General features: G+C 39.1%; 2 protein-coding genes across 4 annotated transcripts in view; one reads left to right on the plus strand and one right to left on the minus strand.

Moving 5' to 3' along the window:
- The first annotated feature begins 12 nt into the window (after window positions 1-12).
- On the plus strand, window positions 13-23,034 carry LOC141554746 (activator of 90 kDa heat shock protein ATPase homolog 2-like). Its single transcript, XM_074287015.1, has 9 exons — window positions 13-241; window positions 4,421-4,611; window positions 11,541-11,626; window positions 12,319-12,433; window positions 19,674-19,762; window positions 20,493-20,612; window positions 21,013-21,114; window positions 22,011-22,062; window positions 22,611-23,034. Exons 1-9 carry the CDS (start codon window positions 162-164, stop codon window positions 22,790-22,792), a joined length of 1,017 nt encoding a protein of 338 aa, XP_074143116.1. The 5' UTR covers window positions 13-161; the 3' UTR covers window positions 22,793-23,034.
- Window positions 23,035-23,793: 759 nt separating this feature from the next.
- USP34 (ubiquitin specific peptidase 34) overlaps window positions 23,794-26,631 on the minus strand; it is a 264,493-nt gene continuing 261,655 nt past the window's right edge. For all 3 annotated transcript variants that reach the window (XM_074287014.1, XM_074287013.1, XM_074287012.1), the window contains one exon: window positions 23,794-25,034. In XM_074287014.1, coding sequence (XP_074143115.1) covers window positions 24,424-25,034 — 611 coding nt within the window. In that variant the 3' untranslated portion in view covers window positions 23,794-24,423. The remainder of the gene's footprint in view (window positions 25,035-26,631) is intronic.

Here is a 26,631-nt window from a genome sequence, read left to right on the forward strand (position 1 = left end):
TTCTGGCACTTTCTCGGTGCTGCGAGGATTTCAGGCTGAGACACAGAAGGCCGGAAACGCCGGCGAGGATCCGCCGCTGTCGCCGTTAGCTCCAGGCGGGTCCGCTTCCACCTCCGGCCGGGCGGAACCGGAGCCCGACTGGCCCTGCGGCCTGAGGCGCCATGGCCAAGTGGGGACAGGGGGATCCGCGCTGGATCGTAGAGGAGAGGGCTGACGGGACCAACGTGAACAACTGGCACTGGTGCGGGCTTGGGGAGGAGACGGCCGGGGGGCTGGGACCCTGCGGCAGGTGCGGGCGCGGAGCCGGGGAGGGCCGCGCGCCAGGGGGCTCCCCGGGACCGTCGGACGCCAGGCGCGCGTTCCGCGGCTCCCCGCCGGGCTCCGGAGCGCCCCTTGCCCCCTGGAGCTGGGAGCCGGTGACTAGGGCGATTCCGGCTGCGGATGCCGCCGCCTCTCCTCGGCGTGTATCGGCGCCCTCTCCTGTGCCCCTTGTCGCCGGCTTTTCCTCGCGCATCCTGTGCGCGCTCGCCTGCCCATCCTTCTTCCTCCCCGCCCCCGGCCCGGTGTTCGGCTCTGTAGGTGCCATAAGCACCCTTGGGACCCTCTTCTTCCCTCCTCCCCCTCCCTTCCAGGCGTACCCGGCTCCTTCCCTCCTGACAGCGTTTGCGGAGAGGGGGAGGGCGAGCTCTGTCACTTCTCCAAGTGATTGGCGGCGGGAGGGGGATGGGAGAAGGGGCTCTCTTGTCAGCGCTCCCAAAGCCCATCCTCCTTCCAAGGCGAGGACTTGGAGAAAGGGGAGCCCGGGTCGGAGCATCTACGGCTCTGTGACCTTGGGGGGGAGCTGCGGGTGGGAAGGGGATGGAGCGGCTCAGGCTCCCTCTTCCTTTCTCTTTTGGGGACGTTGGGAGACTAAAGTCCGAGCAGGTGTAGTGGACGCCAGACTGTAGCGAGAGCGGCCTCCCACCTCCTCACAGGGGGTTCTTTGCACTAAATTGAACCCTGTGTGAAAGAAAGGATGCGGAGGGGGGAGGCAGGAAATTAAGATGGGGACTTCTCAGATGTGACGAAGAGGCCTTGTACGGTGGCGAGCTTAGCTAGGAGCCAGAAACATTCCCTCGCGGTGGGGGCGGGGAGGGCCCCCCAGACTTGTTAAGGAGCCGGAGCACTAGGTCTTTCTTCTCAGGGACCGAGTTAGGACGGATAACGTGCTTGTGCACCGTGCCTTCCACCTTGTTATTTAGGGGTGAGCCCGGGCCAAGTAGTGGGGGTGGTTAGAAGGAGCTGGGGACTAATTAGGACCAGAGTGTGGAGCGTTAGCTTTCTCTGTTTTCTCCCAGAGAGCGAGCGTACATTGGGACTGCTTGTAGTCTCCCATATATGCACGTGTATATATATATATAAGCAGTACTCCTAAGGGTGGGAGAAGGTGGAAATCAAGGCTTTGGAGTCCAGGAGAAGCATTTGGGTTTGGGTTTATATCATCCTTGCTACCACAAATTACTGATTATTAAAGAGAATTTAGTGAGATAATCCTTATAAAATACCCTAAAGCTTATAAATGAGGGCTGTTAGGATCACAGATTAAGTGTGAAGGGACTTTATAGTCTATCAAAAACTCATTTTATAGACAAGCCCCAGAGATTAAGTAATTTGTCCCAAGCGACATAGATAGTGAGGAGACGGGATTTTAAATCGAGTTCTCTTATTCCACACTCGGGACTCTCCTTGGTGCCATGTTCATTATTGATTATTGTTCTTATAAACTTAAGGTGCTGGTAGATTATATAATAATGGTAGCTCTCACATACCTATATGTGGATAGATAGAGAAATAGATAGCACTTACTATGGGTCAAACGCCATGTTAAGAACTTGACAAGATACCACATTTGATTCTCACAACGATCCTGGAAGGTAGATGCTATTATTGTTATTATCCTCAGTTTGCAGATGAGGAGACTGTTTGAGGCAGGATTTGAACTCAGGGCTTTCTGTCTCCAGGCCCACCAGTCCCATGCAAGCCCAAGTCCCATATCTTTAAAAAAAAATTTTCCTCAGGAAACTGATGAGCCAATCTCTATATGAGAGTGACAATTATGCCTGAGTCTGGGCTTTATTTGGAATTATTAGGGCTGTTTTTTTCATGACCTGAGCTTTCCAAACCCTTTCCTCTTTTTTTTTTATTTCTTAAAATTAATTTTATAATTATAATTTTTTTGACAGTACATATGCGTGGGTAATTTTTTACAACATTATCCCTTGCACTCACTTCTGTTCTGAATTTTCCCTCCTTCCCTCCCCTAGATGACAGGCAGTCCCATACATGTTAAATGTGTTACAGTATATCCTAGGTACGATATATGTGTGCAGAACTGCATTTCTTGTTGCACAGGAAGAATTGGGTTCAGAAGGTAAAAGTAACCTGGGAAGAAAAACAAAAATGCAAACAGTTTATACTCATTTCCCAGTTCCAAACCCTTTCCTCTACTGACCTAATATTAGGTGACTTGCTTGCAGAGGTATGACCCACACTGGTATATATGGCAATCACACTCAAGAGCTCAGCCACGTTAACTCTAAGTTCTGCCCAACTCATTTTTCCTTGGCATATTTGTGGACTTTCGTTTCCTCATTGGAATACAGATTACAAACATATACATAATCTCATTTAATGTTGGCAGTGAGTTTTTTCATGTGAATTAGTATAGTCTAGCCTACAAGACTTAAGTCCCTTGAGAGAGTCACAGAATGTTAGTGCTGGAAGGAAAGGACTAGAACTTGTCTCATCCAAGTCATTTTACAGAAGAGAAAAACTTCTTTTCAGAGAGATGAATATTCCAGACCATATATCTGTCAAGACATCCCCCAATAAGTGTAGTAAAAGGCTCTTCAAGCAAAGCTCTTGTTTACCTCCTAGGCACTTAGTAAGAACTCTCATTTCTATGGTATTTTAATGTTTGCGAGACATTTTCCTCACGACAACCCTGCAAGGTGAGTATTATAAGTATTAGTCTCCTCATTTTGCAGAGGTAACAAACTAAGAGAATAAAGAGATTTGCCTGTTGTCACACAGCAGAAGTTGGGGGGAGGGAGGATCCAAATTGAGGTGTTCTGACTCCAAGTCCAACTATTTTCATTATACCAGATTGCTTTCTGATGGTGTACTGGTACCCTGATGTCATTCCAAAAAAAAAAAAAAAAGATATATGAAATGTGATCCTTCTGTCCAAGGACCAGCCTTGTTGGAGAGGCAACCCTTAGTATACAGGAAACAATTCAAGATCAACATTGAAGGAAACCATTTGAAAGGTCTCTGTAAACTTTGAAAGTCATGTTTAGATAGATACAAGATTGTGTTCTAGAAGGCTAGATACCAGATAGCTTGCTCAGTGTAGAAATTCAGAAAAGGGGGATTAGGAATAGAATAACTTTGAGATTTATGGAAGATGTGGGATTTTTTTTTGGGGGGGGGCTGGACTTGGCAGGCAGGATTTGGATAAGCAGTGGGAGAATGATGTGAGAGGGCACTACAGTGGAGGAGTGGGGGAATGAGAAGGGTTGACCATGGCAGCTTTGTAGGAACAGTAGACTACCCTAGCTGGAACAAGAAGTTTGTATTGAGAACAGTAGGGAACTAGGGTTCGTTAGATGGGATGGCTCCGTTGCTCTAACCTGGCTTGTCTTCTCCTTGTTCCAGGAATTTTATATTCATTCCCTACTTGCGTTATTCCTATGGTTTACCTAGATCACCTTATTTCCTATGGTTACCCTATCCTTCTTCAAGGGCACCCCAGCTGTGTACTCCATGAAGCCTTTTCTGGTGACCCTAGACCACCCTGACTGTTCTTTCCTCAGAAACCTCTGTTGATTCACTTCTTTACAGATGTAATGGGGCAAAGAATTGCAGGATTTTCCTTGTTGTCTTCTTCTCTACTAGTCAAAATCTTCTTGAGGGCATAGATTTCCTCTCATACTTTTCTGATATTCTCCTTAGGGGTTTGTGGTAGTTAGTGCACTAGAGACTAGCTAAACGTAGGTTGAATAAATGGATTTGTTACTAGTTGTATGACTCTGAGCAAGTCACTTAACTTTATTACTTTGCAAAAAAAAAAAGTGTTGGGGTTTCATATTCAGTTGTGAATATGGATCTTTAAGGAATGATACAGGCAAATTTTGCTTTATTTACTTGTAAGCAAGTTTAATAACATTTTAGAGAAATCCACCAGATTGCAGATTAGCAGTGGATAACTGATTGAAATGTTTGGGGGGACAGTGCTAGAGGGGGAGCCCTGTTCTCTTATAACCCACTCCCTTGGTGAACTTTCAGGGATGGAATTTGGGGCTGGATGGGAGGCAAGGATGACCCCATCATGGCACTTCTGTTCTTGGGTAAATCTCTGTAGTGAACTTCCTGCCAACAGGACAGAGCGGGACGCAACCAACTGGTCAAAGGGGAAGCTGCGGGAGCTCCTGGTGGGGGTCATGGTGGAGAATGAGGTTGGCAGCTGTGAGATCAGTGACCTGAAGCAGGTGGAAGGGGAGGCCTCCTGCAGCAGCCGCAAGGGGAAGCTGATTTTCTTCTATGAGTGGAACATCAAACTGAGCTGGAAAGGTAACTGGGGCAGTGTGGTATGGGACCTGTAAGAACAGTGTCAGGAACACTAATACTGAGAATGAGCTGAGGCTGATGAGGAACACTAACACAGCCAAAACGTGTTTATTTTTGTTTTCTTTTTTCTCTTTAAATTTTTTTTTTTCTTGTTAAGCTACATTAGGAAAAATAAGAGCAAAGAAGAAATAGGAAAAAATGTTCACAGTAGGTGGGATAACTAGTAACTGAAAAGAGGCAGAGATGCTCAATTTTGATTTTGTTTGTTTTCTCTGTGGAGGAGAATCATCTTTGGACTAAAAAGATCAGAACAAAAATGGCTAATTGGGAATTGTTATTAGAGATAATTCGGAATAAGACAAAATATCTAGATGCCCCTTGATAGTAAGCACTTAATAAGTGCTTTATCTATGTGCCATGCACTTGATGAGTTCAAGATACTAGATTCAGATGAATTATAAATATAGGCTCTGAAAAGTCACGGCAAACATGGCTGAGATATCGGTGGTTTTTGAAATATTATGGAGGACAGGAGATGTGTTATAAGATTTGAATTGGGTAAAAAAAAAAAGCCTGGATTTCAGAAAAGGGAGGAGAATGGAGTCTGTAAACTTTAGGCTAGTGAGCTTGAGTTTAATTCCGGGCAACATTCTAGAACATATCATATGCTCTAGTGAGTGTGGTTTTACATTCAGAGTCAAGAAAAGCTGGGTTCAAATCTTGCCTTTGACATTTTACTAGCTTTGTAATTCTGGGCATGTCATTTGACATCTGTGTACTCAAGAGCCTGAACTTCTCTAGGATTTATCTACTGAATCAAAGGTGGACTGTGCTCTGGTTGAGAAGTTGTTGGAGAGAGTTCTTTCAACATTATTTTTCTAGATACTGACAGAATTCTGTTCCTCCTTTCCTTCTCATTATTGTCATTTTATAGTTGTTTTTGTCAGAAAGGGTAAATAAACAACTAGAAAGGGAAATGGTGGTTACAAAGAGCCATCCTAACTTCTTCAAGAAAAGACCATACCAGGTTCTAACAGGTAAACAAGGAGAATAATATAGATATAGTTTACCTGAATTTTTAGCAAATCAATAAGACTTTGTTATTAATCAATATTGATTAGTAAAAAAGTCTCTCACGTTTTTTATGTGGAAGAGGTGGAGATGTGATCAGGGTAATTGTATAGTGAGGCGATTTTGGAAATAGTTGAATGATTGAGACCCAAAGGACAGTCATTAATGACTTGCTATCAATTTTGAAGTTCCCTAGTAGAATGCTCCAGGAAATCTATGCTTGACCCTTTGCAACTTCTTCTCTTCTTCCTTTTCCTTTTTTTAAAAAATATTTTTATTAATGACTAAGACAATAGTATTAAAGGCATCCTTAGCAGATCTGCAGAAGACATAAAGCTAGGAAGGACAGTTAACATACTTGATGGCAGAGTCACTGTTCAGAAAGATTTGATAAACTGGTACATTGGGCTTAACTAATAAAGTAAGATGAAGTCTACTTGGGTAAATGTAAAATCCTCCACTTGGGTTCAAAAAATCAGCTTCAAAAGCACAAAACGGGCTAAGCATATACCTTAAGGTGGGCAATGACAAAAATAAAAACCTCAGTTCATCAAAATCTTTTTGTGGTAGCAGATAACTTGAAACAAAACAAATGTTTATCATTTTGGGAATTGCTAAAACTGTGTGATATAATAGAATATTGTTATGTGATGAGTTTGAGAAAGTGAATATGATAAATACTAAGAAGCATGGATTTATATGACATGATGCAAAACATTAATTGGAACAATGTAAATGGAAAGAACAACAGCAGCACAGCATTTGAAACTGAATACTGCAATTATAAAGACTAAGCTTGATCCAAAATAGAGTTACAAGAAGATACCTTCTCCTTTTTTTTTTTTTGCCAAAATGGGGAATTATGGGTGTGGAATGCTGTGTATAATGTTAGACTTTTTAAAAATGTGAGCTATACTCAACTTTTTTTTTCTTCCTTTTTAAAATTCTTTGCTTTAAATGGTGGCTATAGAAAGGAATCAGGAGAGGAATACAATAGGAAATGTGGGTGATCTAAAAACAAAAAAGATCACTAAAAAAAATATTTTAAGTGCATTATAGAATGGGGAGAGACATAGTTCCATCTATAAAAGATATGTGGGTTTTATTAGACTACAAGTCCATTAAGTCAATAGAATGTTGTTATAGTCAAGAGAATTCATCTGATCTTAGGCTGCATTTAGAGAGGCTTAGTTTCCAAAACTAGGAAGATAACTGTTCCATCCTACTTAGTTCTTGTCAAGTCAAACCTTGGGAAAATGTGTTCAATTCACATTTTCAGGGAGAATGTTGATTGGTTGGAGAGCATGTAAAAACCAAGACTTAGAAAGATGAAGGGATTTAAGATCATACCATATGATTGCTAGATGAAGGAAATGGGGGTGTAAAGGGGCTACAATAGTTACTTTTGTGCATTTGAAGGCAGCTATCATATGGATGAAGAATTAAGTTGTTTAGCTTGGCTCCAGACAGCAGAGTAGAAGCAAAGAGCAGGAATTATAGAGACATATTTAGGTTTGATGTAAAGAACTTCCTAGCAATTACACCCTGTCCAAAAGTGGAATTGGTAATCTTAGGAAATAGCCAGTTTTCTCTGTAGAGATATCCAAGCACAGGCCAGGGGACAACTTGTTAGGTATGTCACAGAAGAACTGGCCTAATAGTCTCTGATATTTCTTCCAAATCTGAAATCCAGTGATTTTGAGGAGCAGTCAGCATGGACTTGGAGGGAGCAGAATGAGAGATGAGACCGTCTGTTCCCAGGCCAGAGGAAGTCAGGCTTCTGATATGGTCACACCTGGGATTTTCTTTTAGAATGGGCAGCTTAGGTAGGTATAAAGATTGCGGTATCTTTCCCAAGCAAAAGAAATAATGAATGCTTACTGATTATTGCTACCTAGGCTAGAAGCTGATATTTAAGGAAAAGATAAGAGAGCACTTAGGTCTCTCTCTTAGATTTAGGGATGATTCCAGCCTTTTCAGTGGCTACTAGACACTCAATCTTCTAATTTGTAGTCAGAGTATTATCATTTCTGTTCTGGTGTTTTCTTGTAGAGGTGTTGGACATATGAATTTTGGAGGTAGAAAAGAGAGAATCCAAGTACTGCTGTGTATTTATGATATGATGATTGTAGTATCATTAGAATCAAACTCCTCTTTTAGTCATTTAGGGCTCTTTATAAATTGGTTCCTTCTTGTCTTTCCAGTTTTATACATTTCTCCCTTTTAGGCACTCTATGGATTTTTAGCCAAACTGGCCCACTTAATGCTTCTCACACAGCATGTCACAACTCTAGTCTCCTTACCTTTCCACTAGCTGTTCCCCATGTCTTGTGGCATCCCTGGCTTCTTTTAGTAACCTTCTACCAGAGGCCTTTGCTAGGCTGTCCAGCTGCCAGTGCCTTCTCTGCTAAGGTTACCTCCTACTTATTCTGTATGTGGCGTGTATAGTCACACACCCACACCCATGCCCATTTATGAATGTTATTTCCTCCATTAGAAGACAAATTTCTTGAGAATAAGGATATAGTGAGTGTTTTTACATCTTTATTTTAGAATCTGGAAGGTGATGAAGAGTATAGAGTTTTGGATTTGAAGTCAGGGAGACCTAACTTTGAATCCTGCTTCAGATATCTACTAGTTATGAACTTGGAAAAGTGCACTTGTCTTAGACTCAATTTCCTCATCTGTAAAATGGGTGTAATTAGAGCACTTACATCAACAAAGTTGTTGTGAGGACCAAAATGCAAAGCACTTTACCAACCTTGAAGCTGCTTTGTAGTTGTTAATTATTGTTACTATCTTCAGTGCTTAGCACAGTGACTGACAGTGTCTTTTGATGGACTGATTTTATTTAAGGTTACTTTTATTATGGTTGAATAGGAAAAAGACATTTTATATACATACATATACATATGTGTGTGTATGTGTGTGTGTGTGTGTGTGTGTGTGTGTGTGTGTGTGTGTGTGTGTGTATAATATATAATGGTCCACAACAGATTATGTGAACCTCTAAGATCCCATTCTCTTCCTCGTGGTGCCTGGAATGTTGTTTCTCCTTTACTTACCTTCTGAGAGCATATCAAACTGTACCTCCTTCCCAGTATTAGTGGGGACACATTACTTTTTGTTTTATCATTACTCTTTGCTTTCTTGACTGAGTGTGTAAAATATGAACTTGGTTATTGTTTTCTGCCTTACGTTGTTTTCTGCTTTTTATGCATCTGAGTCCTATCTTCCTAGTGAGATTGATTATGATCTCCTTGAAGACAGGGACTAAGGTAGGTTTTCAACTGGTTTATCTTCCCACAGCATTAGTTATGATAAATATTTGCTGAGTTAGCTGGGGAAAAAACAGCATATAGATGACCTGGGAATCATTTTCAAGACTGGATTGTCCTTCAATGCTTGGAGATTTCCTCACATTTAGAAGTTATTTCCTTAAGGGTTAGTATATACCCAGTGAACAAAAGGGAGTATTTATCAAGCCTTTATCCAGCACCCTGCTAAGTACCAGTGCTCATTTGAACCTCACAACAACCCTGGAAAGTGCTTTTGTTATCATTTTATAGTTCAGGATCTTATGCAGACAGAAATTAAGTGACTTGCCCAGCGTAGCCAGGAAGTGTCTGAGGCTGTATATAAACTCAGATCTTCTTGAGGCCCTTTATCCAGCATACCACTTACCTGCCTGTACCAGCTATGTCCCTCTAATCGAAGTTTTCTGTGGCTTTCTGAGAGGTTGAGTGGAAAGTACTGATAGAGGTTTTCCTAGAAGCCTTAGGGATGAGCTTCCTTTTCCCAAATGCAGGAGGGCCCAGTTTTACACTGGGAAGATCTTCCACCTTGTTAGTACATTTGTGGTCTGTGGCTATTTCAGTAAATGCAGGCACTGCCATAGGATCTGAAATGGTAGGGCATATTTAGGGAAGATATTTACTGAAGGCAGCATCCTGAAAAATGGAAACGAATTTAGTCCTCGCCAAAATTAAGAAGTGGGTAAGCCTTCCTTTTTTATCACCTTGGATCTTCACTCAGACTTTCTCCTTGAGATATTATGGACTTAGAATCTGATTCCAGAGTGAGGGTGGTGGTAAGAAAAGCACTTCTTCTCTCTGTTACCTTCCTGACATGGAGGTAGCCCCTTCCTATTTTTGGGCATTTTTAATTGTTCAGAAGTTTTATTTTTATTTTTTATGTAAAATACAAATTTGTTTCCCTCTAACTTCTAACCATGAGTCCCAATTTTTTTTCTGGGGCTAAGCAGAACAAATCTCAGAGCTGTGAGCTCTTGTGTGATTGCATTTCAGATCTTTCAAGACCATTTTGTTTATCCTTCTCCCAAACCTCTGCTACTAAGCTTTCTCTTCTCCAGGCTAAATATGCACCCATACAGTAAATATTTTTTTTTTTTTGGTCTGAGATCTTTTTGGATTATGATTCTGTCATCTGTTAGTGATCTGGCTCAGCTTTGTGTTACCTGCAGGTTTGTTAAGTATACCACATATGCCCCCCACCCAAATTACTGATAAAAGTGTTGAACAGAAGAGCTGAGGGCAAAGCCAGAGGCACTCCATGGTCAAACTTCCTACAGACTGACACAGTTATTTAGTCACTGATCTTTGGGTCCTGACATTCATACAGTTCTGAATCTACCTAACGCTACAGCCCAGCCATCCAGCCTGCATTTTTCCATTTTCACCATAGAATTGCCAGGAGTGACTTACATTTTGCTGAACTTGAGGAAAATACTGTCCCTAGATTAATCAGTCTCCTGATATCTGTCATGACTTGTTCACAGTGGACAAATGCTGCTTCCTAGAGAAGTACCAAGGAACTCTTGCCTGCTTTATTAGTGAAGACTTTCCTGGCATGTAGCTGATAAAACTCCTTTCCTGGCATTGTTTAAGTAGACAGAGAACCCGTATAGACATTAGTCAATAGCCCCAAGTCCAGTACTGTTTGTTACTGGCTTGCCTGTAGATCAGGGCTTTGAAAAAGGTGGCCATCTCTCCCTGGTCCTAAGAGAAATCTGAGGAGGGTGTGTGTACAAACATGCATGCATAATATATATTATCTATTATGTGTATATGTGCATGTTACATATGTTTATATTTATGTCAACCTATATATGATTTACTTATATGTGTGTACACATTATATTATATTTCATAATACATTCTTTGTATATTTGTTATATGTAGTATGTCATTGTATGTTATGTAATATGTAAATATAAATTCATATTTTTGCATTATATATTATATATGGTTAACATATAAATGTAAATTCAAAATACACATTTCTATCAGTACCTTACATGTAGCTATATTTAAAATATAAATACATAATATAATGTGCATATGTATAATGTAATAATACATATATTACATAATCCATCACATACACATCCTTTCAAGGCTGCTTAGTGTTCCTTTGAGCATAATTTCACCCAGATAGAAACATGGTGAGTAGATTTATTAGGTTTTGCCTTATGTTCTGGTCTCCCTTCTCCCCTGTTTTCCTGAATGGCCCTTCAGGCCTGGGTAATAAGCTTTTAAAAAGATAATACCCCTTTCCTACTTTTAGTTGATAGTTTCTTGACTTGAATGTCCAATGTCATGGGGTAGACATTTTGGTCCAGGCAAAGACCTCTGATAACCTAGCTTACTCACCTGGTAGATGGATAGAGTTGTATGCTGGGAAGAGAGAACTGGTGATTGTGTTTAGTAGAGAGCCCTCAGTTGTATGATGACTTTGTTTAAATTGCATTAGGGAGCTGTGTGGGTTAGGCAAGCAAAGGCTGGCTTTTGTATATGATTGGGTTTTGATTTTAATTGAAGAATTCATTTTGTTCTTTTAAGGTACAGTCAAGGAATCTGGTGCAAAGCATAGAGGATCAGTTGAAATACCCCACCTCTCTGAAGAAAATGAAGTCGATGATACAGAGGTTTGTGATATTTAAAATCAATTGTTTTGCTGTGGAAGGTGAACACTCGGAGAAGTGCTTATCCCATGGAGTAATTCCATTTGGCAGTATTAGTGAATTATAATCATCACATTGTTTTAATGAGTGAATTCTCTTAGTGTGGTGCTATTTTCCTCTTCTGTCTCCTTCCCTTCTTCCAGAATATTTCCTGTGGCATTGCCTCTCTGTATCACTGAATAACTTTTAAAGAAAGCAAATAATAGCTGTTCCTCAGATGTGTGACTTTTCATTAAAGGGATTGGTGAGAGTTGCCTATCGGAGAGATCCCTCTTCAGCACAGATTACACCATACATGGAAAGCTGATGAGAGAGGGAAGCTAGTGCTCTTCTTAATGGTTTCTGGGTTGCACTGAGAGAGTGCCTAATGGTTTGGAGGCATTGACTCTGAAGTGAGAAGACAGGTTCAAATCCCATCTATGGGAAATTGGGCAAGTCACTTGGCTTCCTGTAGTTTTAGCCTTCTGTAGTTTTGGCATCTGTTAAATGAAGAGGCTGGGCAGGACGACATTGAGAACTATGATCGTGTGATGCATGTTATTTTAGTCTCAGACCTCTGGAGAATTTTTTTTGTAAAAGGAAACCTATTCAACACACTGTGATGATTCTACTGTTTTGAAATCAGGTGATTAGGTGTATATTTTTCTGATTTATAGGTAAATGTGAGTAAAAAGAAAGGAGAAGGAGATTCACTGAAGGATCTCATGAAAACTGCAGGGGTGGCCAAGGTCAGAGAAGCCCTTGAGGATTACCTGACAGCTCTAAAAACAGGTAAAGCCACTGAATTTTGGTGTGGCCTTTTTTCCCCTTACTATTTACTAAGTTTTACTACTTCACCTTAATTCTCAAGCTAGTTTACTTTAATACCAGATTTATCAGGAGTAGATATATGCATTTTTGCTCTAGGATTAATTTTATTCTGGCAGAATGGAGAAAGAATGGAGTTGATCACTGCAAAGACAATAGACTTTTACTTGTTGGGCAAAATGTGCATCAGTGTGAGTTCAAAAGAAAAGGTGCTTTTCACATAGTAGGTACTTATGAGACACAAGCAGTTCTCTTCACACCATAGGTGCATACTTAACACATTGCCACTACTCATATATAAGGTCCCATACTGCCTACATGAATTTATATCTAGTCTTCCTTTTCTGGGGATTCACAGGCCTCCTGCTAAAAACATCCCTGTGGCTGATAATTAATGAGGAAACAATCTGAGCCACATGATTTATTAGTAAAACGGACATAATAAATGGGTCAACAAACTCCCCAGTCAGTCTAGAGACTCTGAATACAAGTGAGACAGATTTTATGTATTAAAAACAATTTTTCTAAAAGAATGGTTAAATGAAAATAAATTAATCAGGATACAAAATTAATATCATTTGATTTCTGGAGGAGGACTGTTCTTGGGAAGGAGAGGGAGTCTGCAAGGCAGTTGGAGTTTAGTGACTTGCCAAGGTTCATAATAGTTAGTATAAGTGTCTGAGATCACGTTTGAATTCAGGTCCTTCTGACTGTAGGGCTGTCCAGTGAGCTACCCAGTTGCCCTAGTAATCTGATTTTTAATTGGAGGAAAATCTAGAGAACTTCCCAAGTTGGGAAGGGAAGAATAAAAAAGTGCAGGTCCCTGAAATTTGAAAAAGGTTTCTCACTCTTCCCAAGTGTCTTTCCCAAGGAAATGATTGACCAGTGGGGGGGCCAGTTTTCCAATAAGATATATAGGTTACTTGAGATACATAAATTGTGAGAAAATTAGATGCATCTTTGAATATGACCGAGTGTCTGGTCAATATAACATAGGTCTTTAACTAAGGTTAAAAGTCTCTAAGTAACAGATCGAGATGGTCCAGCTTGCTATCCATGTGGGGATAGTTTAAAACAGTACAAAAAAGTTTTCTCTCCATCTCTTAATGGTTTTTTTCTTCACAAGATAGAAATTGGATGAGACTTACATAATTGAATACAAAGGCAACTAAGTTAGTTCCAGAACTGAGTCACAAGATGGATCTGATTCACTTAGTTCCCATATCACCAAGTCATATTTTACTCTGCTATCTCTAACCTGGGTCTCTAGAACCCTAATGTCTTCCATGATATAAATTCAATTAGATAATATTGCAATGCCTACAGTGTGCTAGCAAAGTTCCCTGTCAGCCAGAATCTAGAAAAGCCAAAAATGACTAGTCCTTATACTGACTGTGGCTGGGGAGGAGTGAGTTGAAAGGAGGCAGGAGGTTACAGCATATACAGGGTAGAAGGTGGGATATGATGGGGCAAAGGAGAAATCAAAGCAATGCTCTAGGAGGAATACTTGAGGAGACAAAAAATGTATTCAGCAGTCAGAGAAGCCCCTAGTTAGGAGAGTTAATGTGTATGGGAAGCACCATTCACTATCTTAGATGGCATCTATGGTTCCACATTTTTTGTGGCAACAGGTTTCCACGGACTCCATGTAATCATTGGGTCACTTTTCCTAGTCCTATGCCTTTTCTGACAACTCTTTTATCACTTCACTTTGCAATCCTTTAAGTGATATATAAATATTATATAGTTGTTATTAGAGCAGCTACACAAAGGAGCTAAGGCAGGATCCAAACTGAGCCTTTTAAGGACATAAGGCATTGGAAGCTGGCCTGGGTAAATGCAGAGGCAGGAGATGCTCTATTATGTTTATGGAATGTTTATGTTTATGGAACAATCCAGTTTGCCTAGATGATTAAAGAGAGGGAAATATGTGAAATAAGACTGGATAAGATATGGAGGGTTTCAAATGTCAAACTAGGGAATTTGCTTTTCATCTTGAGTCATCTTACCGTTGGCAGTAAGATTTTTTTGATTTGGAGAATGACACAAGGATTATAGGATCACAGATTTAAAGCTGAAAGGAACTTTAAGGCCTCTCATTTTATAGATGAACAAACTGAAGCTTAGAAAGGTTGACTGTCACACACAGATAATTGTTAGAAGAGGTAGTTCTGTGTGTGTGTCTTATTTTAACTGGTTTATTTTCATTAAAAGGGAAAAAATCAACACAAAAATAAGACAATCATTATACTTTTGTAAGATATATACTATGGAAGTGTAATAGCACTCAAGGTATGTCTCAGGAGTAAACATGGTCAGGCAAGGGAGGAAGTTCTTTTTTCCCAAAGGTCTCCCACTATATCCAGGACCATCTCCAGTTGTCTTATCTTGGACCCAGATGATTCTAAGGAGACTTTGCACAGGCCATCCTCACTTAAATACAGTTCACTTAAATGCCATGGCATCAACTCTCTATCATAGATCTTTTCAAAAATGAAAGATAAACAATATCTCAAAGTCATTTCCATGTTATTTTCATGACAATATCCATCTCATTCTCTGCCATCCTTTTCTCTTTTTTGCCTTCAGTCTTTCCCAGCATCAAGGTCTTTTCCAGTGAGTTTTCTCATTATGTGGCTAGAGTATTTAAACTTTTAACTTCAGTATTTGACCTTTCTGTGAATAGTCTGAATTGACCAATTTGATCTCTTTGCTGTTGAAGGCATTCTCAGAAGTCTTCTCCAGCACCGCAATTTGAAAGCACCATTTCTTCAGTACTCTGCTTTCCTTGTAGTCTAGCTCTCATAGCCATATGCTGCTCCAAGAAAAACCATAGTTTCAATCATGTGGACCTTTGTTGGCAAGATGATGTCTCTACTTGTTAGCATGCTCTCCATTTTTGCCACAGCTTTTCTTCTAAGGAACAAGTGACTTCATTTCATGACTGAATTCACTATCTGCAGTAATGTGTGAGCCCAAGAATATAAAATCTGACACTACCTCTGTTTTTTCTTCTAATTTGCCAGGAAGTGATGGGACTGATTGCTGAGATCTGAGTTTTTTTTTTTTTTTTTTTTAACTCCTCCCTTTTGATATTAAGCTCTAAGCCAGCTTTTACACTCTTTTCATACTTATCAAGAGGCTTCTTAATTCCTCTTTACTTTCTGCCATCAGAGTAGTATCCTCTGCATATTTAAAATAGTTCATATTTTCCCCAGCAACTTTAATTCTAGCATTTGTTTCTTTTAACCTGTATTTCACATGATATACTCTGCATAGAAGTTAAATAGGTTTATTCTTAACAATACTTCCTAAAGTTCATTGGACTTTCATTTTCCAGGATGTTTGGCTTTAGATCAGTCACCACACCATCTGGTTATCAGTGATGTTAAGATCTTTGGTATATAGTTATTTTGTGTATTCTTGCCATCTCTTTGTAATCTGTTCTGCTTCTATTAAGTCCCTACCATTTTTGGTTTTTATCATGCTCATTTTTGTATTAAACTTTCCCATAATATCAATAATTTTCTCGAAGATTTCCCATCTTTTCCATTCTGATATTTTCTTTTATTTCTTTGAATTGCTCACTTGGGAAAACTAACTTTCTTGCTATTCTCTGGAATTTTGCATTCAAATTTATAAGAATTCAAGCCATTCTCCAATTGATAAATGGTCAAAAGATATGAACAGACAATTTTCAGATTAAGAAACAGAAACTATTTCTAGTCATATGAAAAAATGTCCCAAATCATTATTGATCAGAGAAATGCAAATTAAGCAGTTCTGAGATACTACTACCCGGAGGGGATGTGGGAAAACTAGGACACTAATATATTGTTGATAGAGCTGTGAGAAGGGATCAGCCATTCTGGAGAGCAGTTTGGAACTATGCTAAAAAAGTTATCAAACTGTGCATACCCTTTGACCCAGCAGTGTTACTGCTAGGCTTATATCTCAAAGAGATTTTAAAGAAGGGAAAGAGACCCACGTATGCAAAATTGTTTGTGACAGCCCTTTTTGTAGTGGCTAGAAACTGGAAACTGAGTGGATGGCCATCAATTGGAGAATGGCTGAATGTGAATGTGGTATATGAATGTTATGGAATATTATTGTCCTGTAAGAAATGACCAGCAGGATAATTTTAGAAAGGCCTGGAGAGACTTACATGAACTGATGTTAAGTAAAATGAGCAGAACTAGAAGATCATGGTACCTGGCAACAGCAAGAGTATACTGTTGATCAATTCTGATGTATGTGGCTCTTTTCAACAATGAGATGATTCAGACCAGTTCCACTTATTCAGTGATGAAGAGAGCCATCTACACCCAGAGAGAGGCCTGTGGGAACTGAAGGTGGATCACAACATAGCATTCTCACTCTCTTCTTGTTTGCTTGCATTTTATTTTGCTTATCTTTTTTTCTTGAGTGGCATGATAATTGTATAAATATGTATACATTAATGTATACATAAATATACATACATTGGATTTAACATATATTTCTACTACATTTAACATATATTGGACTATTTGCCATTTAGGGGAAGGCATGGGGAAAGGGGGGAAGGATTGGAACACAGGGTTTTACAAAGGCTAATGTTGAAGAATTCTCCATGCATATGTTTTGAAAGTTAAAAAGCTTTAATTTAAAAAAAAAAATGAAAGAAAAAATAAATCCCAATTTAGGTCATACCTATATGGTCTGATGGTTTTCCCTTTTTCCTTTAATTTAAGTTTACTTTCAATAAGCAGCTCATGATCTGATCCACAGTCATCTTTAGGTCATTTTAACTGACTGTATAGAGATTCTCTACTGTAAGGGCCCTTTAAATGGGCGGACACAGTGCATCAGGAGATTGAGGCCCAGAAGTAATTTCTGTGGATTTTAGGACTGCCTTGTAGGTGGGCTCTTGGCCATGAAGAGATAACTTCGGAATGGGTGACTCTCTCGCTGATTGGCTGTGTGTGTGACTTCACAGGCCCTTTATAAGCCCACTGCAGGCAGCAGTCGCGCTCTTTAACCTGGCGTTCTTCACCCTGGCTCCCTAGCCTGGGTGGCCAAGCCAAGATGGGTAGCCAAAAGAGGTAAGGATTTTGGTAGTGAACACGTGGGTCTTCTGACCAGGTGTTCACTTGGGAACCAACAAGTCAGGGCATCAGTCAGGGCATTATGTGAGTAGGTATAATAAAGGCTTTTAAGATTACACGTGGCTGTTCTTGAGTGCGCTACTGGTTATTAAACTATAGATTCAAGAGATCGTGGCCAGAGACCTTTGAAGGCCTCAGAAGGGGCGAGCCGGATAGAGTTCAAACTGCAAAGGTCAGTGGTCAAAGGTACTCTCTTGGGCCTAGGACAGACTAGTAATTGTAACTGCCAGGAGAGCACATTACACTCTACTTTTGGCTGCAAAATATATGTAATCAATCTATTTTCTACATTGATCATCTTGTAACATCTACACACTGATGCCCTGACTTGTTGATTCCCAAGTGAACACCTGGTCAGAAGACCCACGTGTTCATTTAAGTTAACTGATGTCCAAGATGTCAATGTTTAATATTTCCATCTCCTGTTTGACCACAACAAGCTTACCTTGGGCTCCTAGATCTTACATTCTAGGTTCCTATGCAATATTGATCTTTACAGCACTACATCTGTAGCTGGGCTTCCTTTTGGTTTTGGCCCAAACACTTCATTAGTGTCTCCCATTCTTCCCATTGGACAATCTTCTGATCTGAGGAGGCTCATCTTCTGATGCCGTCTTGTAATATTCTTCTCTAAAATGTAATATTCTCTATTGAGTTTTCTTGGGATCTCTGGAAGCAATCTTCTTTTCAGTTCAGTAATCACCATAAGTACATCCAGGTGTTAAAGTCCAGATCCTTTATTGTCTCATTCCAAATCTTGTCTCCTTTCCTGTAGCCTGGTTAGCTTTCTTAGAGGCCTTTTGTAGTCTTGGTTCCTGCCTGCTTTCTCTGGCTTCTGAATCTCCCTGTCTGAATCCTGGTTGAGGCTCCTAGCTTATATATGCTATGAATCTTGTGGAACTAGAGTAAGTACTAAGTACGTGTACTGAACTAGAGAACTGTTAAACACCTTGCTAAAGGTCTCTATCAATTCCACTGACTTAGCACCTTGTTTCAAGTTCTTGCCCATAATACCATCTCTTTTATCCTTTTATTATTGTCAGTAAGTTTTTCTTCACAAAGATACTGGGGTGGATCACCTTTTGTCAAAACTTCCCACTTTGATCTGTAACCCTGCATGATTTCATTTCTCTGAGCTATCCAGACCCTTCTGCCACAAAAAGACTGTGACCCAGGGTGCAGCTTAAATGATCTAGGGATTTGTATTTTCCTCTGTGTAGGGCACTGTTGATCTAGCCATAGGCTTTGAGAATCCAGGGTCACCATCTCCATGATATGAATGATCAGTAATATAGGGGCAGGTATCAGTATCATCAAATATTATAAGATAAAATTTATATAAATTTATATTTATATTTTATATATTTATAAGTTCCTTATTTAAATCATGTTTTATGATTTGCAAAATAAATGACCTCATTTTAAGTCTCTCATCAACCCTGTGAGATGATTAGTACATTTATGAGCCCCATTTTCTAGACTGAGAAAACAAAATTAGAGAGCAGGCACTTAAACAGAGTTACACAGCTGGTGAATAGCAGAACAGAGAACCGATCCCAGGTCTTATCAGTACAGGTCCAGTTCATTATTAGTAATTAACAATATTCTAATGAGACTTGAAAAAAGTCAAGGCATTTGGATACATCTGGGTTATATAATTTACTAGTTGTCAGGATAGAAAGAGATATGATAAAAAGCATGCTTTAACAAAGCTCAGAAGGCAGCTAAGTGGTTCAGTGAATGGAGGGTGGGACCTGGAGCCAGGAAGACCCGAGTTCAAATCCTGCCTCAGACACTGTATGATCCTGGGCAAATCACTTAATTAGGCTTGTCTTAATCCATTGGAGAAGAAAATGGCAAGCCATTCTAGCATCCTTGCTAAGAAAACCCCATGGGTGGACATGATCGAACAATTGAAAAATAACAGGATGAACCATTTTTCTCAATGAGTCATTTCTATAAACACTTTTCAATACCTTTTGTTGCTTCAGTCCTTCTGTATTATCCATTTGTACTTAAAAAGAGAGAAATCTTTAATTACTTGCCTTTCTTTATAGAATTCACAACAGGAATGATTTTGCCAACAAAAACTGCACCTCCTCAGGAACTGACTGCAAAAAGAAAATTGAGCGAACATACTTTTCAGGTTTGTTGTTTGCTGGGAGAAGAGTTTGGTGGTACAAGTGATCTAGAAGGCCAGAAAAGTGAATGGGACATCTTACCCATTTTTTCTGTTAGACTTCCCAAAATACAATATCTTTTACTTACTGGTCACCATATTGTTGAGGAATTAGTGGACTAGTTTTTATATATTTGTGTAGATGCACAAGTGGGACTTTGGGGGATCAGAAGCAGTGTATTGGAATTTCCTCACCAGGAGCAAGTCTGCCCATACACTGAATTGGAATCACTAATGCCATCTGAAAAGACAGTGTTATCATCCCACTGCTAGCTGAGAGGCTATAGAAGAGGGTACCAGATGTGTTTTTAGTTATAACCTTTTTATACTAAATCAGGAGAGAGCTGCCTTTCATTTCTTAATGACCTTTTGGATAGGTAAATTTGAAATTGACTTTCTAGGCTCCCTGGTCGGGATTAATCTTTTAGTGTTAACCTCTGTATGTACAAGACATTTCAGATTTTATAGCCTTTATGACAACATACAGTTGCAATAAATAAAGGTTTAGGTTGTGAGGTTTAGTAGACCACAAAAATAATTTGTAATTAAGAGATTAAATCCATAATTCAGGAATCGTTAGTCACATTTTAATGAGTAAACCAGAGGAGAGAAGGAGGAATAGAGAAGGGGCCATTCTGGTGGGATCCTCATTAATTGTCTTTTGGGCCTTTTTTTTTTTTTTCCACTTGGGCTTTAGGACTCTGTGACTCCAATGGTTCTGGATGTAGGTGTGAGGATTCCAACAGTGACAATACATATGAGGGAAATATTTGACACAGCAGTAGAAGAGCTGTACAGCATCTTCACCACTAAAGATGTAAGTGTCTCAGAACACCAAATTTTTAAGACAGGAAAATGAACTGCCTTTTTGTCGTATTCTTAAAAGGCCATAATTAAACTAAGTTTCTTCCAACTAAGGGGATATAGGGTCAGCTCCTCATTAACTTCAAGAAAAAGGCATTTTAGCTGATATTCAGCTGAAGCATTTCTTCGGTCATTTACTCAAGCAAAGATTTTTAAAGAAAAACTCAAGCTATCCTTGATTTTTAAGACTTGTGATTGTTCTACTTGTGACTTTGTCTGGGGTAAAGACTAAACTGATAGCTCAAAATGTGCTCTGTAGTCTTCTCATTCCGATGTCTCACAAACCCTGACTTAATATAAGACCTGGATATACTAGAACCATCTTAAAGCTTTTTGTGTATGTCTTGTTTTAGTTGGTGCAAAAGTTTTCTAAATCTTCTGCTGTGATAGAAGCTGAAAAAGGAGGCAAATTCCAAATGTTTGATGGGACTGTTACTGGTGAATATCTAGAATTGGTAAGTAAACACTGAAGGTTAATCGAAGGAAACTGCTTTGTTTGGGGCCAATTCTCCCATGAGAATGAAGCCCATGAAGCTTTCTACCTTCCTCTACATCCATTTTTTTCTTTTAAGACATGGATCAAGCACCATTTTCTGCATGAGACTATTACTGATTAATAACTGCCAGTACATAGACTGCCTTGTATTTTAATTACTTTGCATAAAATTGACATATTATTTTGTATATATTTGCATGTTATTACACATACCCACACAATGGATGCCACCCCCCTGCTCCGATACAAAGGTTGGCTCCTAAGAAGCTGCTGTGCCTTGATACCCAATACTTAGCACAGGACTTAGCCTCCAACACATGCTTGATCAATGCTTGTTGACTGACATGTTTTTTGTTTTTTTTTAAATTTTATATAATGGAGCGAATTCACATACCTTATGATTAAAATCATACTGTGTTTAATAAAAGAAGATTGGAATCAGTTTATATCCTCTATAGTTTCTGTGTGAATGCTCAGATTTTGCTTGCTTCGTTTTCAAACTAGTACTCTGCCTTTAAAGAATCTTAGGCTTTTAACATTTCTCCTAGGAAGGAAGAGGGACACTTGTAGCTACACTGGCAAATATTTTTACCTTTATCCTTTGATGTTGTGCTTTTAAAAGAATTTTGATTTTTAGTTGTATAACCCTGGTCAAGTCACTTAACCCCAATTTCCTCACAAAAAAAGAAATGAAAAAAAGAATTTTGTCAGCATGCTCTAATAATGTAGTCAATGAAGAAGACTATACCCAGGGTTTTTCCCCCTCCTTAATTCTCACAGTTTTAATTTGTGGGCTTTGGTGAAACACTAGTTCTGGAAATAATTTCAGAGGAGTTTTTCTCTACTTGTTTTCAGTTATCCAATAAAAGGATTGTTATGAAGTGGCGATGTAAGAGCTGGCCAGAAGGTAAGTAGTTCTTGCTGTTACTTCAACCTAATTTTAACAAGCAGAATCTGTAACCCAAAAAAATAAAATAAAATAAAAAAATTCAACTGCCCGCCCTTCCTCCACATTCCCTTTAAAATTTACAAAGCATTATTATTTTATGGCTGTACTCTAGGTGTGGAGTGCCAAGAATTGCTCCCACTTTATAGATGGAGATAAATGTATTGATAAAGGGAAAAAATTTACTTCATTCTTTAAGGGAGTTTTTTTTTTTGGTAATACTATTCCTGCTAGTTTGGAGTAGAGCACTGTCCTGCCATCCCTTAACCCGATCTATCTCTAGCCTCCCTCCTATATCTCTCGTAAACCAAAGAAATCTTAGGAATTTACCTGAAATGTTTCCAAGAGCTACAAGTAAAGTGTAAGATATATCATCTTCTCCAAAACTCTTGATTTCACCAAACTCCTATTTATTTACTATAATATCCTGAAGTCAGCAGTATCAATTGAGTTTTTTCTTTTTGGAAACAAACAAACAAAAAAAAAATCGCTTTCTATTCTATTTTCAGAACATTATGCAACTGTTGCACTGAGTTTTGTGCCTGTGGCAGAACAAACAGAATTACAGCTAAACTGCAAAGGAGTTCCTGTTTGTAAAGAAGAAAGTACAAGACAGTGCTGGGAAAAACAGCATTTTGAAGAAATAAAGAGATTTGCTGTAGCTTTTGGCAACCCTGAACAGCTGAATTAACTAGAAGACATTTTATAAAGGCATTACTTTTTTATAAGTGGAAAAAAGTTCATTCTTCACTAAACCGCCTTTTCTCCCTTCTTTTAAAAAAAAAAAAAATGCAAACCCCATAATTTATTTGTGCTGGCAAAAATTCCACATATATATGATTTTAAGTATTATTTATGGGTCTTTATTGTAAACAAGATTATAGATTTAGAGCTAAGAGCTCTTAGCAATATAAAACAGTAATTTTGTACAGCTAATGTATCTTAGCTATTAAAACTCTGGGACTGGACTGATAGTTCTGAACATTGAGTTAGTAGTCTAGGTTTCCTAATCTAAAGCTTTTGCCATATGCTTTAGCCTTTATATAAGGAAGTGTAAATCCAAGTTTTTGTTTCTCCTCAAGAAATCTGGGGTCAAAACAAAACAAAACAAAACAAAAAGGGGCAGTTAGGTGGTTCAGTGGATAGAGCATCAGCCCTGAACTCAGGAGGACCGGAGTTCAAATTTGGCCTCAGACACTTCCTGGCTGTGTGACCCTGGGTAAGTCACTTAACCCCAATTGCCTTAGCACAAACAAAACAACAAACCCAACAAGTCTGGGGTAGTTGGGGGAGGAAGGATGGTAATTCTGGGTAGTAAAGGGCAGCCAGAGCAGGATTAACCTGGGTGAGGCACTTGTTTTTCTAAATTTTCTGGGCCCAGTTGGTTTCTGAACAGAGGCAAAACAAACAAACAACAAACAACAAAAAAAAAACCAAACATGTGATTCTGGGTGGGGAATGTGGTAGGGACACCCCATCATTTAAACTGGACAGTCCTATAGGTAAGGGAAATGACACTTATTTAGCAGCCTTGAAAGGATCTGAGAATGAAAAGACTTGCTTTTAAAATCTAATTTTCTACCTTTAATACAATTACATGAAAAACAATGGATTCCTTCCCTCCCCTCCCTAGTTCCCCAACCCAACTTATTTACCTGAAAAATCTGAAGACTGAAGCAACTTAAGTAAACAAATGAAAAGTCATCACAATCAGTTTAATGAAGTGCACAGAATAGCATCGGTCATGTCAATAAAAATAAAACAATTATTTTTACATCAAGTGTGCTTTATTTCCTCCACAGGTATTCTGTTAAATAAAGCACCATATATATACTGCCAGGCCACAGCTAAAGAGGATTCTTTACAGAATCAAATTTCTTGTGGTTGTTTCGTATACAAGTAAACTTAATTTTGATAATAAGAACCACAGCGATCTGAGGCAATCTGCCTCTATTATAAGGTACAAAACTGGCACAGAGGACACCATATTATACACAGTAAAAATGCCATAAGTTTAAATTACATTGTACAGGGCCACAAAACCCTGTTCTCCCAGACAGCCATATTAAATGAAAGCCACTACAGTGAACTCTTAATTACATAAAACATATCCATTATCTGATTGCCCTTAAGAAAAGTGTACTGGAGATGCAAAATTTCTCATCTGGAGTTCTGCCTGACCAAGAATTAAGCCTATAAATCTATCTTGCCATTCAAGCAGAGAGCACTGGACAAACTGAAGCACAAAACAGAAATAAGCAAAACTTATACAAACAGCATCTTGGAAAAAAAGACTTAAAAGCAGACATGCTACATCTAATGTCAAGAAGCAGCTTGGTTTCCTTTGCCAGCTATCCTTGTGACCACAAGAATCGTAGATTCAATGGTCCTACACAGGGTGTCTAAAATGTCATGTTGCTGCATGTGACTAAAGAGTCCTCTGGAATGGCCACAACTGAGTGATAAACTAGTCTCGGGATCCTGGGAGGACAAAGCTTGGCCATCGCAGTTTCTTAAATCAGTTAAGTCTGACAAAACTGCAGAAATTGATGTGGAAGGGAACTCAGGTTCCTCCTCAGTTATGTTAGAATCCTTGGAACTCTGGGGGTCTTTAAACTCTCGACAGACTTCTTCAAACTTGCCACTGCTGGACTGATCTTCCATATGCTGTGACCTGATATTTGAAATGTCTTCTGAAAATGAAGATGGAACTTCCATTCTGTACTCTTTGACAGAACTATTTTCAGGGGAGGGAAGATCTTGCTCAGTGCCTGGATCAATAATTGAAGAGTCTCTCGTCTCGTTATCTGAAGTGCTAGTTGGAGTCAATACCTCCCTTGGTTCAGTTTTCATGTCACTGATGCAGCTGTCTACAGTATGTTCCTCATCACTGCTAACACGCCTTCTTTTAACAGGAGTTGCCTCTTCATCATCTATGAAAGAAAACATCTGGATTGAAATGTTTTATTTCCTAACATAAATCAATAAACTCAACTGAGGGTAAAAATCAACCCTGTTTTACAACATAGTTTTTTAACAGTTACACCATTTTCCTACTTGTATTTAAGAATTAAAGAAATCAAAGTTCCATTATTCTATAGTATATATACTTCAAAAGCTTTTAATTTCTTTATAGTGGGCTCTGCCTTCTAACTACAAGCTCTCTAAAAACTCAGCAAATGATCTTTTAAGAGTTGTCACTCCTCACCATACTTTTCTGGCTTGGCAGTCAGACTTCCCAGAGCTAAATAAGTTTTCAAGAACCATACTTTTCTGGCTTGGCAGTCAGAATTCCCAGAGCTAAATAAGTTTTCAAGAAACTGAGATCATTCCAACTCCCTCACCCTCCACCCCTCAATGAAACACTGGAGGAAAATCTGGCAGGGTTGGATAAGAATCAGAATTTGACAAGATCTTGACTGGGCTTAATTATAGTTAACATTTACATGGCCATTACTATGTGCCATGTAAATGGCACTAGTCTCAATATAATTACTGTTCATTTGATGGTGATTTTGACCACTATTGTGGAGATAGCTGCTATTATGAGCCCCATTTTATAGATGATATCATCTGAGTTGAACAGGGTAACTGACTTGCTCAAATCCAACTTAGTAGTTGGATTTGAACTCAGTTCTTCCTGATTCAAGGCCTGGAACTATCCACTGTGACACCTAGAGTTTATCCTAATAAGTTATAAAGGGAAGTCCTACAAGGGATAAACAAATAAATTTCACAAGTACAGAATGGGAGAGGTATCATTTATCCTCATTTTGTCTGAGAAAGATATGATGTTTTAAGAGTCTGCGAACTCAAAATGAACATTATGAAATGGAAGGAAGCCCAAACTAATATGATCTTGGACTAAAAGAAGAGGCAATTTCCAAGAATAATAAGATGCACTGCACTCCTCCGATCAGAACACAATTTCAACTTTGGCAGTCACAGTTCAAGATGGATACTGATAAGCTAGAATGTAGCCAAAAGAAAAGGCCTTCAAGTTATGGCATGTGAGGCTTGGCTATTAAACTTGGAAAAGAGAAGACTCAGTAGGGAAATGATAGCTGGATTCAGGTATCTGAAGGGCCTCCATGTGGAAGAAGGATTAGACTTGTTCTGCTTGGTCTCAGATGTTGGAATAAGAAGCAATGGCTACAAATTTCAAAGAGACCAATTCATGATTTCAGGAAAAACTTTCTAATAAATGGAACTATCTAAAGGAGAATGGGCTAGAGTTTTGGAAATAATGAAAGCTCCATGATCACTTATCCAGTGATATACTATAAGTCTATAAGCCTTTTTTTTTTTTGGGGGGGGGGAGAGGGGATACTGGTTGAAATTGATGGCCAATGAGATACCTTCAGCTGAATTCTGTAATTCTCACAACCGCCTCAAGATAAATTAAGTATTATTTACATTTTATAGAAAAGGTTCAGACAGATTAAGTGATTTTACCCAAAGTCACAGAGCTAAGTGGAACTAGAATTCTAGTGTGACTGTCAAATCTTCTAGCACCCTTTTTACTATGGA

The sequence above is a fragment of the Sminthopsis crassicaudata genome, chromosome 2 (genome assembly GCF_048593235.1).
Source record: "Sminthopsis crassicaudata isolate SCR6 chromosome 2, ASM4859323v1, whole genome shotgun sequence".
NCBI lineage: Eukaryota > Metazoa > Chordata > Mammalia > Dasyuromorphia > Dasyuridae > Sminthopsis > Sminthopsis crassicaudata.